The sequence below is a fragment of the Orbicella faveolata genome, unplaced genomic scaffold (assembly GCF_042242905.1).
Source record: "Orbicella faveolata isolate gen_17 unplaced genomic scaffold, um_ofav_v1 contig_1, whole genome shotgun sequence".
In the NCBI taxonomy this organism is placed as follows: domain Eukaryota; kingdom Metazoa; phylum Cnidaria; class Anthozoa; order Scleractinia; family Merulinidae; genus Orbicella; species Orbicella faveolata.
The window spans coordinates 19344411-19356686 of NW_028301536.1; the positions used below are offsets into that span (position 1 = coordinate 19344411).

The 12276-nt window shown below is 41.3% G+C and overlaps 3 protein-coding genes across 3 annotated transcripts in view; 1 reads left to right on the forward strand and 2 right to left on the reverse strand.

The window, feature by feature from the left end:
* Nucleotides 1-4152, forward strand: part of LOC110056933 (cilia- and flagella-associated protein 46-like) — a 40703-nt gene extending 36551 nt beyond the window's left edge. The window contains exons 60-65 of the mRNA XM_020763493.2: nucleotides 761-796; nucleotides 906-1005; nucleotides 1103-1215; nucleotides 1821-1902; nucleotides 2228-2364; nucleotides 3165-4152. Coding sequence (XP_020619152.2) covers nucleotides 761-796; nucleotides 906-1005; nucleotides 1103-1215; nucleotides 1821-1902; nucleotides 2228-2364; nucleotides 3165-3454 — 758 coding nt within the window. The 3' untranslated portion in view covers nucleotides 3455-4152. The remainder of the gene's footprint in view (nucleotides 1-760; nucleotides 797-905; nucleotides 1006-1102; nucleotides 1216-1820; nucleotides 1903-2227; nucleotides 2365-3164) is intronic.
* Nucleotides 4153-4197: 45 nt separating this feature from the next.
* LOC110056935 (uncharacterized) lies at nucleotides 4198-8501 on the reverse strand. The gene is made up of 3 exons (XM_020763497.2): nucleotides 6438-8501; nucleotides 4915-5515; nucleotides 4198-4684 (listed from the first exon to the last, which is right to left on the reverse strand). The coding sequence occupies exons 1-3, from the start codon at nucleotides 6686-6688 to the stop codon at nucleotides 4454-4456; spliced, it is 1083 nt and encodes a 360-aa protein (XP_020619156.1). The 5' UTR covers nucleotides 6689-8501; the 3' UTR covers nucleotides 4198-4453.
* Nucleotides 8502-8605: 104 nt separating this feature from the next.
* Nucleotides 8606-11970, reverse strand: LOC110057002 (uncharacterized). The gene is made up of 3 exons (XM_020763576.2): nucleotides 11690-11970; nucleotides 10051-10651; nucleotides 8606-8943 (listed from the first exon to the last, which is right to left on the reverse strand). Exons 1-3 carry the CDS (start codon nucleotides 11869-11871, stop codon nucleotides 8713-8715), a joined length of 1014 nt encoding a protein of 337 aa, XP_020619235.2. The 5' UTR covers nucleotides 11872-11970; the 3' UTR covers nucleotides 8606-8712.
* Nucleotides 11971-12276: the final 306 nt, after the last annotated feature.

The window sequence follows — 12276 nt, forward strand, 5'->3', positions numbered from 1 at the left end:
GAAGTAGTGTCATGCGGAATACGTAACAAGACCACGTGCTCGTCAAACAGTTCCTTTGCTTCTGACTGGTTGAAAAAAGACACGGTTTCCGTGATTGTTTACCAGAGCACTGCGCGATTTTTCATTTTTTGTTAACTAAAGGCGACCGCACACTAGCCGTTTTTTTGTCGGCCGATAGAAAGCCTTCACTTGTCGGCTAGTGTGCGGTGAATTCAGAAAAGTCTGCGACAAGATCGGGTCTTGTCGGGCGATATCTGACAGTCCTAGATCTCAAAACGTCTTGTCGGTCCTTTTCGGCTAGTGTGCGGTGGACCAAGACAATTTGTCGGGGCTCGCGCGCGCCTCAACCAATTAGGAAATGTCATGAGAGTCACACCAGTGGAATAGGCGCCATCTTGATTTTGGATGACTCGGCCCTAAGCCTCAACGCGATTAGTCGCGACAAAAAATCGGCTGGTGTGCGGCAAGTTGATGGCCCGACAAAGTTTAACTTGATTTGACCCCGACAAAAAATCTGCAGTTCTACGACAAAAAATCGGCTAGTGTGCGGCAGCCTTAATTAGCGAGTTTAGACATACGCTACACAAAAGAAAAGCAACAAAATTACTATTAACATTCAAAAACCACTTACTGTGACAATGACTTGCATGAAGGTTTAACGTTTGCAGTTAAAAGTTTGTCATAGCAATGTAACTAAGGAAGCCTGTGTGTCGTGTAACAGCACAATGAAAAACAAAAAAAACACTTGACCGTCGTTTAGACATTGTCGACCCTTATGCTGAATGTAGCGAGGAAGGTGAGTCAACTGATGATCTTAGTTTTACTACAATTCATTTATGTTTCCTTAAATCCACTATCTGTTGATCTAATTTTAAATGAAGTTCCTGTCCTTTGTCTTATTTCAGGTGATGACAACCCTTATATGGTAATGAATGACGTCATCGCTAAGTACAAGAACTTTACGGCCAAGTGGAATGGAATTATGGGAAACGATCACCTTCCGAGGTTAGTTTAAAACCATTCAGTCATTCGTTTTGCCAGCTCTATTGTCAATTCTAGGATGCTAACGCCTTTTCCTGTTTTTTTTTTTTTTTTTTAAAAGTGTCGGTGAATTTCAACATCTCATATCTGAAAGCAGTGGTTTTATCTTTTATGGCACTGAGAGATACCTGGGGTGCCTGCCACCTAATATGCTAGCATCTATGAATGTCACAGGTACACCATATGCTTGTCTAGATTGCATGCATCATTTTACTTTGAAGCTTTTAAAAGACAATTTTCTTTAAATTTGACTTGCATGAACTGGTTTTACAATCGTTGTTTTAACCAGTCAGGACAAAGATGATTTGTTCTTATCCAATGAACGGTCAGAACCGAGCTCGCGTGATATGATGCACACGACTATTCCCACGCTAGCCACCGGTAAAAGCCTGCTCTCAATTCTTCGTTGAAGTGTTCGGGCTTTTTTTTTTATTATTATTATTATTTTTTTTTAATTTCAGTTAAGAGCCATTATTAAGAGCTAGTGCGTTGGACTCTGGATTGAGAAGCCCGGGTTTTGTGTTGTGTTGTGTTGCATTGCGTTGCGTTGCGTTGTGTTGTGTTGTGTCCTTGGGCAAGACTCTTAACCTTCACAGTACATCTCTCCACTAAGAGTTTAAATGGGTACCGGCAAATTGTAAGAGGGACCTGACAGAATGTTAGGGCGTGACTAACAACGGAGTAGCCTCCCATCCAGTAGGAATACTTTTGCTGGTAGCTTCACGCTAAATGATATTGTCGTTTAGCTTGGTGACCCGTTTGCTTTATTGATGTTTCAGACTGCCATTTAGTTCTGTTGTTGGACTTGGTTCAGACAAGCCAGAGTTTCCTCCGTCAGGGAAAAGACGATGCCACAAAAGCGTAAGAGCTCAAACTTCTATTTTTGACTGAAATTGCTATGCTGTTTCAGTATGAATGTTCTCAGCGAAATACTGTAATCACAGTCAAATACACTCCTAGTGAAATTGCTAACAAAAATTTGAAAGCTGACGTTTAAAAGCAAGTAATAGCAACTTCTCTTTACTTTGGCCGAGGAAGAAATGTAACGAACACCAAGATTGTCACTAAAATTAGTCACTCTAACACACGACTCTTTGGTATTAAATAAACAATGAAGAAGTGGTAAATAATTGAACATATTTAAACAAGGTAACCACAGAGTTACCATTCGTACATTTTCTAACAGTGTTGGTGAGTTATGGCTTGAGCGTCCTCTGGAGACCGCCATGCTGTTATCGTTAGTAGGTGTAGCAGGGGTGGTGTCTAATCAGTGGCACTGTCAGTTGTCTGAGAACAAACACAAGCTCAACACCTGCCTCACTGGTGAGTACTGAACTCCTTTTTAACTAACTGACTCCGATTTCTCGTCTTATCGACAACAGCAAAAAGAACTTTTGTACTTTTGATGAAAAATCTTTTAAAAATCCTTTTCTTGCCTTAGGTCCTTAGCTCTTCACAGGGTGTAAAAAATAAAATTTCTCAATTAAATGAACTTTGTTTAACGTGGGCAGTTAATAACAGTCGCCAGAATGACAAACCTTTGGTCCCCAAAGCCTCGTTCGTTTTTGTTTTTACTTTTAGCTGACTTGTCTTTGCTTCATACCTGCCATATTCTGATCTAATTGAAATATTGAAATGTTGGTTTGCGGAGAGGGGAAAACCGGAGAACCTGGGAGGGGTAAGAGTAAGGGCAAGAACCAACAACAAACTCAACGTACACGCGACAACGCCCATCCAGAACTCAAACCCAGTTCAGAAGAGGTCAGGACGTGTTGTTGACTTTTAGCTGACTTGTCTTTGCTTCATACCTGCCATATACGAAAGGAAGAAAGGAATTTGATTTTATCACAGTAGAAAAGAGGGAATGATTGGTTGCCTTTTTTTCATGAATCTTCGTAGACGCACCCGAACAGTCTCCGATTCGTACTGTGCAACAAGAAAATGCACGAAAATTGTTCGCCAACTTGTCCCTGTCGTCTCAGTGATTTTTTTTTTCGATGCAATTCATTTTGCTCTCCGGACTATGCAAGTCAAAACGTTTGCTGGAAACACTTGCAGGTATGGAAATAGTTTCGTTTTTATCCTAATTTAACCTCTAACACTGTCGATGACCTTACTTTCAGGCCTGCTGGAAACGAGCAAAACAGTAGGACAAGCCATCAGAGGTCTGGTACAGTTTCCTAAAGCACCTGATGATGAACCGGAAACTGACGCCGCTTCAGAACGAGGCTCAAAATCTGGACATCAAATCGAGGTAGAAGTGACTGGTGACGAGCAAACAGTCCCGGACCAGGAGGAAACTGGTGTAAAGGAAGAAGCGACCGAGCCTGCTTCATTCTCGAGACACTGGTTTAACACAGTGCTGTATGGTACACCAACGCTACTGTTGAATCCGCCGAAAGGCTCTAGCTAATAGTCCAGGATGGACATGTGACACTATATTAACATGGCAAACGGCTTCACGATGAAAGTGATCGTTGTCAGGTTCTTTGCGCGGTCGGAATTGTGTAACACAAACACCTTATCAGTGGACCGCACACCAATTAAATTCACAAAAGTACTTTTTAAAACGACATTGTACAAAAAATGCACTTGATGTTAAGAAGAAGCCTTTTCCTTTCTTGGACAAAAGTTTCCCAAACTGACCTCAAAAATGCAAGTATGTTGTTAACTCTTACTTGGGCGTTTGCCGAAAATGGAATATTTATCCATTGACAAAGGTTTTTATACAGTATAAACTTCATTTAACTATCTTGTTCCGTCCATATTGAGTAGCATTGACGTCATTTTGTTTTTGTGAGTCTTTCGACCAATCGCGAGCCACACGCTAGTCCAGAAGCATTTTTGCATTTATGCAACTTTGTTAACTAAGTGCTTTTACGTGTAACAAGCGGGTGGCGCTACTGAAAGATACGAACTTCCATCTGGACATGTCTTCCGTGCAAATGATTACGTCAAGTTTTTCAAGTTCCATGCTGAGAGAATTTTCAGCGGACCCAGCGGCAGCCTGTACATCCAAAACGTCCTCGTAACCCAAAGTTCTAGATTATCACAGTGTAACCACGTTTAAGCAAAATATTAACGAATGATAACCGTTTTATCGTTCCGTTTTGTGGTTGAGTTAAACTTCATTTATGCGTTACTAAGATGACGATGTAAGGTTTGTGAACCTTTATTTAGTGGTTAAAAGGTCATACAATCTTTTTCACCGTGGAAAGTTTTATCCACCAGGCAGTACTATGTAAGCTTTGAACAATCAATTTTCTAGATTAGAGAAACTTTATTGCCCACCAGAAAGGTGTACTTAGCAGATGTGAGAAAAGACTCTCACAGATTCAGGTAAACAATCTCCATCCTTGTTTTGTCAAAATCTTAGAAACGCTGACCTGGTCATGGTTCTTTCCAAAGATGTTTACAGCTTCAACTTTCGACAGAAACACTGACAAATTGAACAGCCCGGATCACACTCGTAACCCGCGGGACAGCAGTGCTTCCCGTCCCCACACGGGATGGCTTGCGGTATGAGACAACATCCCAGTCCCGTAGGAGAGAACCTGGCGTTACAGCACGTGCTGTTATATGGGCACACTGTCACCACATTGCCAGACGTGTTCTTGCAGGGAACTAGATTTTTGCTTGCTATCTACTGGACAAAATATAAAAATAACCAATTATGATAACTTGAAGGGATGGAAAGTTTCGTGCTCCAAATATTAGTTTGATCCTTTCGTTTAAAGAAACCTAGGCCCGAACGGCAGAAAATGGTATTGTATACCGCTCTCAGGGAAATTGATGTTGGCAGTGGCTAGTTTCACTTCAAAGAGCTCAATACTAGAAACGAGAAGGCTATAGCATAACTAAATAATTCCATACCAGTGAATCTTGTCTCGCCCAAGAGCGAAGATCCTCGTCAATTCCTTGAGCAAGATGCAAAATCAAATCCTTTACCCTCGCACTTAAGTACTTATTTCCTGATGAAGTGTAGTGCGGGCTCGGCTGCTTGTCAGCGATACTGCAGTTCAAATAAGGCGGAACTCCGCAGACCTTGATCACCCAGGTGTACAAGTCAGCGGTAGCTACAGTTGGATATTCCTCCATCACGCCACGTGCTATGTTGTTGTACTGTATGACGCGATCATTCAGCGTAGCATTCCAAGGCACCGGCGTTGTGAGAACGTACCCAACTTTAGCCCCAGTTGATAACAGTATTGATGTTATAGTTTTTAGATTTTTAGCATAATCAACTGGTGTGGTGTATTCCTCTGACCACTTGCCGCTACATTCCACGTCGTGGAAACCAAAATTGAAAATAATAACATCATATCTTGTTGGTTCTAACATGGTGGTCTGCAGAAACAAGCGTAGGCATCGCAGACCGTATTTAGAGTCCAGGACTCCACCGTCCTCGTGATCCCAAGGAGCATGCTGGACTTGATAGCCACCACCTAACGTTTTGGCGACCCACGGAGTGTAACTAGAATACAACAGCATTTATTACCATTCACGAAACTTGATTTAATTATGTAGTCAGGGAACAACGCGGCGCTAAGAGAGTACTCTGAGATCTTCGCACGATTCTGTACTTCTGTGGAGTGGGTTCAGAGCCACCTCAACGAGTTGTTTTAAACTTTGCAAAAAGTTGCATCTTATCGTGCTTGTCACTAGTCGATAAAAAATGGGCGTCACCGAGCTCGTTTTTGAGTTAAAAGAGCTTAAAGCTAAAGCTAAGGGCGTTTTTAGCAGGTCATATTGTTGCTATGGTAACCGTTTATATAAAAAGCATGACCGCAACTTGTTAACCAATCATTGGACATTTCTGATGCCATTAGTGTAGCATCACTTGTTAAACAATGGTATTATTCATCCTTCAAAGTGTAGCTGTTAGAGAAATGCTGGAAACTTTTGCCAGCCTCCTTAATTGTTCAAGTTTCACATAGAATGGTAAAAGACTTGAGCAAACAAAATGAAGAAAGGAAAAAAATATTGGAACAGTTTTCGAAAGAGTTAAAAGTTGGGTTGGTATAGTCCATCAAAACTGCAATAAGCCTTAGTAAGCCGCCTTAAAATCTCGCTAAGATATGGGCTATGTTTCCACCTACTCGGCTTTTCGGGCAAAATAAAGAAATTTTCGAGATGAAAAAAAAGGCACTTTCAATTCAAAGCGTACTCATGTCTTAGAGCAGGTAATAAGCTTAGTAAAGCTTACCCAATACTCACGGAATCACCAATAATAAGAGATACGAGATATTTTAAGGTCTTTTATCCCCAGGACTAACAGTAACATCACGCAACGGAGATCTTGTTCATGTGGGCGACCGGAATAAGTCAATAATGGCACATCCCCATTCATTGTGTAATTAACGGTTCCACGGAATAAGAATCTCAGTAAAACCTACCCAATACTAATGGAATCACCAATAACAAGACAGTTCGTCTTTCCAGTCGTTGCTTTCAATGGCGGCCCAGGTTTGCAGATTCGTTCAGCTGGCATGTCAGCATTGCTCATCACTGGACTGACAGGAACCATGACAATCACACTCACGATGAAGGCGGACGAGAAAAATCCGATAACCCTTATGCTAAAATGGTACCCAGCAGAAAAATTCAAGAGCGGGGGAAACTGCAAAACTCGTTCCTCTTTCTGCATTTCAGGTTGTTAACACATTTTCGATAATTTCTATTGGAAAAGGGATCCATTTGACCTGTCTTGAATATTTTATAGCTGTAAAGAAAACTTCAAAGCAGTCCAACAGATATCGAAACAAAGAGGTAGTAAGCTGCGCTGCAAGGTGGTTGTTTGTTTTTCTGTCAGATTTATTTGCGTAATAACTGCTTAGCATTCCGTCTTGATTCGCTTCTTTACGCTTCCCTTAATTAACCAGAAGGCTAGGGATAATCGACCAGTAGAAAACAAACCTTTGAAGAACGTCAAGTTGAAAAAATTTAGATCACACCTCAGTTTGTCGTGCAATTCTGTCTATTTAATTATTCACATCCTTTGTTTTCTACACTAAAGAAAATTACGGCAAAGGGTGAGAAAAAAATAACTTAAACTAAATTGACGAGCAAGGGACTAGGGAATTAGGGTTGATGATTTCATTGTCAAGCGAGTTACAAAAATTAGGTTCTTGGAAAAAGACGGAAGATTTCTTAACGTTATCTTGGCAATAGGGTAGACTGAAGACCTTTTGGAAGAAATTTTTGTAAAACGTAAATGGAAAAGATGTGTGTTTTCAGTCGCTAATTTTCAGTTGGTAAATACAGCCATATTTGTTTTCCTAAATATCTATATTAAAACAAATAAACAAAACAAATTTGTCAAATTCGCAAACCGAACTTCAGGTAATGACAATGGATAATATTTTTCTACTGGTGAGGAAATCATGCGTTAAGGCACCTACCAAGGTCATATACTATGGTAATTGAACTGAGTGGAGTGCAATTTGGTCTGAAATCATACGCGTGATTTCAAAATTGAACGAGCGCGTATTTAGTATGCAAAACTATGTCATGTGACAAAAACTCATACGAGGATAACAAAGAAACAAGCAGTTCTGAAGTCAGAACGAAAACAGTGTACTTCATGCATCAAAGTTCAATTATCGTCCCCTGAATCAATGATGGAAGACCTTCCTTTTCTTCTGTGAATGAGGCTGAGACTTCTAGTTGTCTTTGGAGAAGGAATTCAAAGGTGCAGCTAGTGTAATTCTGCGATGGATTACTTTTGAGTTATGAAACTCCCGCGAGTGCACAATGCCCAGTGGATAGTTTTTCTCTTTTAAATACGGTTCAATGGCACTCTGCATGATTTTAAGGGGTCCAGCTCGTAAGTAACTCCGTTTCTTTTTGTGATCTCGGCGTAGAACGTAATACTCAAGACCTTGTCAAGTTCTTTGCGGTGTCGTTTGTTTCAAGATATTTTCAAGATGGCGGGGCACCAGCTTCGGAAGACGTTCGTTCATTCACTGTTTTGTGGAGTGGGGCGTATTTTGACAACGTATGTTTATTCACAGCGACAGAGTTGAGCTCTTGTATTGCTTCGTTTGAAACTACCGGAAACCTGGAAACATCTACCTTCTTGAGATGGCCCTGAATTTGTTGTGTGGTTCTCGTTTGTGTTTTGTTGGACGGATCTTGAGCAGATGCTGAAGAAAAATCGCCAGAATATTCGTCAAAATGGACACTGAATGTTGGAAACTTCCTGTAAAGTAGGTCTTCAGCCTGAAGGAGCTCATAATCGTCATTCAGAAACTGTAATTAATTAAATTCGTCAAATGTTTTGAAAAACAACCGCAACAACAACAAAGTTTTAGCGATAATAGTTGCAAAATTCGCCACACAATGGCTTTTTGTCTTTCATTTCCTGAAATTTTATTGCTTACTTTAAACTAACCTTGAAATCTGATTGGTTATTTTGTTTTATTATCCTATTCTCATTGGCTGAGAAAAAGATGCGATTTAGAGCAAAAAATAGTGCGATTCGTGAATAAATCGCACTGCTGAAAGCCAATCAGATTGCAAGGATAACCAGTGATTTCAAAATGGATTTAATAAACAAAAGAAGTCTTAAAAAATCGAACTTTTTATTATTTCAATTATGGTAAAAATTATAATCACTTTGTCAAGTCATTCAGCTAACTTGACAAACAACAGCCTTTTCCAATGCGTCTTTCATCGCGCCTTTTGACAGGAACACTCGTATCTTGAACAGGCCGGATCACACTTGTAACCTGCGGGACAGCAGTGCAACTCGTCCCCACACGGGACGGCGTTTGGTGTGAGACAACATCCTTGCCCTGGTACGGAATACCTTTCGTTACAGCACGTGCTGTTATATGGACATACTGTCACCACGTCACCAGACTTGTTCTTGCACTGAACTGGATTTTCTCTCTTTGACCACTAGAAGAAAGAGAAATTCCGGCGAAAAAGTTAGCGTCTCCCCTTGCGATTATGCGCCGCACCGCTGTACAACAACAACAGCGAACGCTTCGAAGACGCTTTATAGTTACTCGACCAAATGACGCTGGCTGGGTAAGACTCTGAGAAAGACTTTAACCAGGTATGCTCTTCGTTGAACACCTCAGACGGGGGGAGTGGGGAGAGGTAATAGTGGGGGGGGGGGGGGGCGGTAAGGCCCAAGATCGACTAAGACTTTTAAAAGCACAACAAACTGAACTTAGCTACAACTAATTGGAAAGAGTTGCCAAGGACAGGTAAAGGGTTTAAGTCAGTTAGTCACTCGACAGCGATATGGAAAAAGAGTGGCATGGGCATTTTGATGCGTTTTGGATGTGGTTTGGTTGTTATTACTAACAAGTTGGAAAAACTAAGACTTGTTATGTTTTATTCAAAGAGTTTCTTATAGTAAGTCTACAGCACTGTCCTTCGCACAATAAGCGTGAATAAGTACCACCCTAGCTGGGATACGCGCGTATCGAAATCGTCGAAAAAATTAATTGCTGGGGTGTTTTCTTTAAATAATAAGGTAATTCGTAATTGCTGAAGCTACACGGGGCTATTTACAAGATTAATAAGAAGATAAGAGAATACTTTCGTGACAAACGAAGAATGTGGAATAAACTGAAGACGGGACTCGGAATTTCGGATCTTGTCTCCTGTTTATGTAGCTGCTACATTATCTGGGAAGTGATAGACTGTTCACAGAGTCTCTATTTACGCCGGCGAAAGAAAAAACCGAGCGGAGCGAGTGCAAAGTTCGCAGGGGTGGAGGGTGGAGTTTGCGAGCGAAGCGAGCATCTCCGTCCTACCCCCTACCCAGTCAAGTCTTCCGCTTTGCGTTGGCGTCCAGTTCTCTCGCGATTTTATCCGCTCGTTCAGCGATGGAATAACAATACGAGAAAATAGAGGGCCGTGAACAGTCTAGGGAAGTGACGGCCCTGATACTAACGTAGTACTATAAACGAGAGGGGCTGCAGCGTTAGTTTAACCTATCATATGAACATATGCTGTGGTGTAAGCCATGAAGCACCCTGAAAGAATACTCACAAATAATTCTTGTCTTTTCCAAAAGCGGGGACTCTCATCATGTTCTGGAGTAAGATCTATGATTAGATCTTTTACCCTCTCACTTAAGTATTCATATCCTGAATGCGTGTAATGCGGGCTCGGCTGCTTGCCAGCGATAATGCAGTTGAAATAAGGCGGAACTCCGCAGACTTCGATCACCCAGGTGTACAAGTCAACGGTAACTACAGTTGGATATTCCTTCATCACGTCACGTGCTATGTTGTTGTACTGTATGACGCGATCATTAAGCGAGGCGTTATACGGCACCGGCGTTGTGAGAACGTACCCTACCTTAGTCCCAGTTGATAACAGTATTGATGTTATGACTCTTAGATTTTTAGCATACTCAGCTGGTGTGATGTATTCCTCCGAGTGGTTGCCGCTATAGTTTATATCATGCATGCCGAAATTGAAGATAATAACATCATATCTTGTTGGTTCTAACATGGCGGTCTGCAGAAACAAGCCCAGGCATTGTAGACCATACGCAGAGTCCTTTGCTCCTCCGTCTGTTCTGTCCCAAGGAGCATGCTGGACTTGATAGTCATCACCTAACATTCTGGCGACCCACGGAGTGTAACTGGAACATGAAGAGCAGAAAACAATTAGAATTCCGTCGTTTTCCTAAAGCATAGGAAACTATGCCTAAACATATAAATCGTATTTTGTAAGTGACCTCCTGAACGGGCCTCAGTGGATTATAAAAGCAAACTTTCCTTGTATGTTAGATGCATTTAGAGATAGTATGCTCAACACAATTGAAAATAACTTTCTAAAAGCCTTGGTCCACAGTATATGGCAACCTGATTTAACCCTTTGTTTAGAGGCGCCCATTGTTTTCCCGAGCGTGAGAAAGTGGACACGCGACAGTAGCAACACGCTAAAAGAGGTGTAACCCGCCATGACGTTTTCTATTTATTGCGGCGTTGAGAGCGACGGTGGCGGAAAGTAGGCCAGATCACAAGTTAAGAGAAATGTTCAATGTAACGTTAACTGCCATGCGTGACCATCATTTACATCCACCCTCTCTGTCAATGATCCGCGGCAGTTCCCAAGATATTAAATTAGATGGAGAAATCTAAAATCATTTAAACTAGTAAAAAGTCCTATAAAAACTTCAGTCAAAAAAGTTCAAACAAGCAAAGAAAATTTAACGAAAATATGACTACTACTGAATATTTTTCTCTCCTTACAAAAAACCTAGCGGTTGCACACTGTTACATGCAGCGATCTCTCTACTGGTTAGATTTTGCATATAGCACGTCATAATTCTGACCTGGCAAAAGGCCCCAGACTGCGTTTAATACAGACCAGTCTACACCAACGGTATATTTTTTATTTTTTAAGTTTAGTATATTTTTAGCGCGACATGTTCGGCTGCATCGCAGACGTGAGTCTCCAAGAAGTGAGAAAGCGCAATATTCTAACCACAGCTGGGTATTCTGCAAAAATAAAGAAATTACGAGATATTTTAAGGTCTTTTATCCCCAGAACGAAAAATAACATCACGCAACGGAGATCTTGTTCATGTGGGCGACCGGAATAAGTCAATGATGGCACATCCCCATTCATTGTGTAATTAACGGTTCCACGGAATAAGAATCTCAGTGAAACCTACCCAATACTAATGGAATCACCAATAACAAGACAGTTCGTCTTTCCAGTCGCTGCTTTCAATGGCGGCCCAGGTTTGCAGATTCGTTCAGCTGGCATAACCGACCGATAGTCAGCCTTGCTCACCACTGGACTGGCAGGAACCATAAGAAACATATAGAACAACAAGGACAAGAAGAAAGTCATCTTGATATCTTGTAGTGAACCAGTTTCTAGCCTCTATCAGTTACGCTAGCGGACTTAGAGTCAGTCTGATCTTAAAGGAAAGTTGATATATCATTCTCAACAACACGCAACCCGTGATTGTCATGTGATTTCATTAACCCCCACATGACTCCGGTTTCATGTCCGTAGAATGATTTGCACGCAAGCTACCACTTTGCTTTATTTTTTATTAGAGTCGGCCTCAACTCACAACTGACAAGTCCTGTGGAAATACAGAGAGCTCCGATATCTTTTATGTCAATTCTATGAACAAATCAAAGCGGCAAGTTGACTTAAGAAGGGCTGGAAGAATACGACTCTTTCGTGGATCCGTGGACATCTTTTTTGGATAATGACCCACTTTAGATAATATCCATACTAGGGTAG

Coding starts and splice junctions, on each gene's coding strand:
- LOC110057002 (XM_020763576.2), bottom strand. CDS start 11,871: ATGACTTTCTTCTTGTCCTTGTTGTTCTATATGTTTCTTATGGTTCCT. Junction 10,652..11,689: donor GGTGATTCCATTAGTATTGG/GTAGGTTTCACT, acceptor TTCATGTTCCAG/TTACACTCCGTGGGTCGCCA. Junction 8,944..10,050: donor GGAAAAGACAAGAATTATTT/GTGAGTATTCTT, acceptor TCTTTCTTCTAG/TGGTCAAAGAGAGAAAATCC.
- LOC110056935 (XM_020763497.2), bottom strand. CDS start 6,688: ATGCAGAAAGAGGAACGAGTTTTGCAGTTTCCCCCGCTCTTGAATTTT. Junction 5,516..6,437: donor GGTGATTCCATTAGTATTGG/GTAGGTTTTACT, acceptor GTTGTATTCTAG/TTACACTCCGTGGGTCGCCA. Junction 4,685..4,914: donor GGGCGAGACAAGATTCACTG/GTATGGAATTAT, acceptor TTTGTCCAGTAG/ATAGCAAGCAAAAATCTAGT.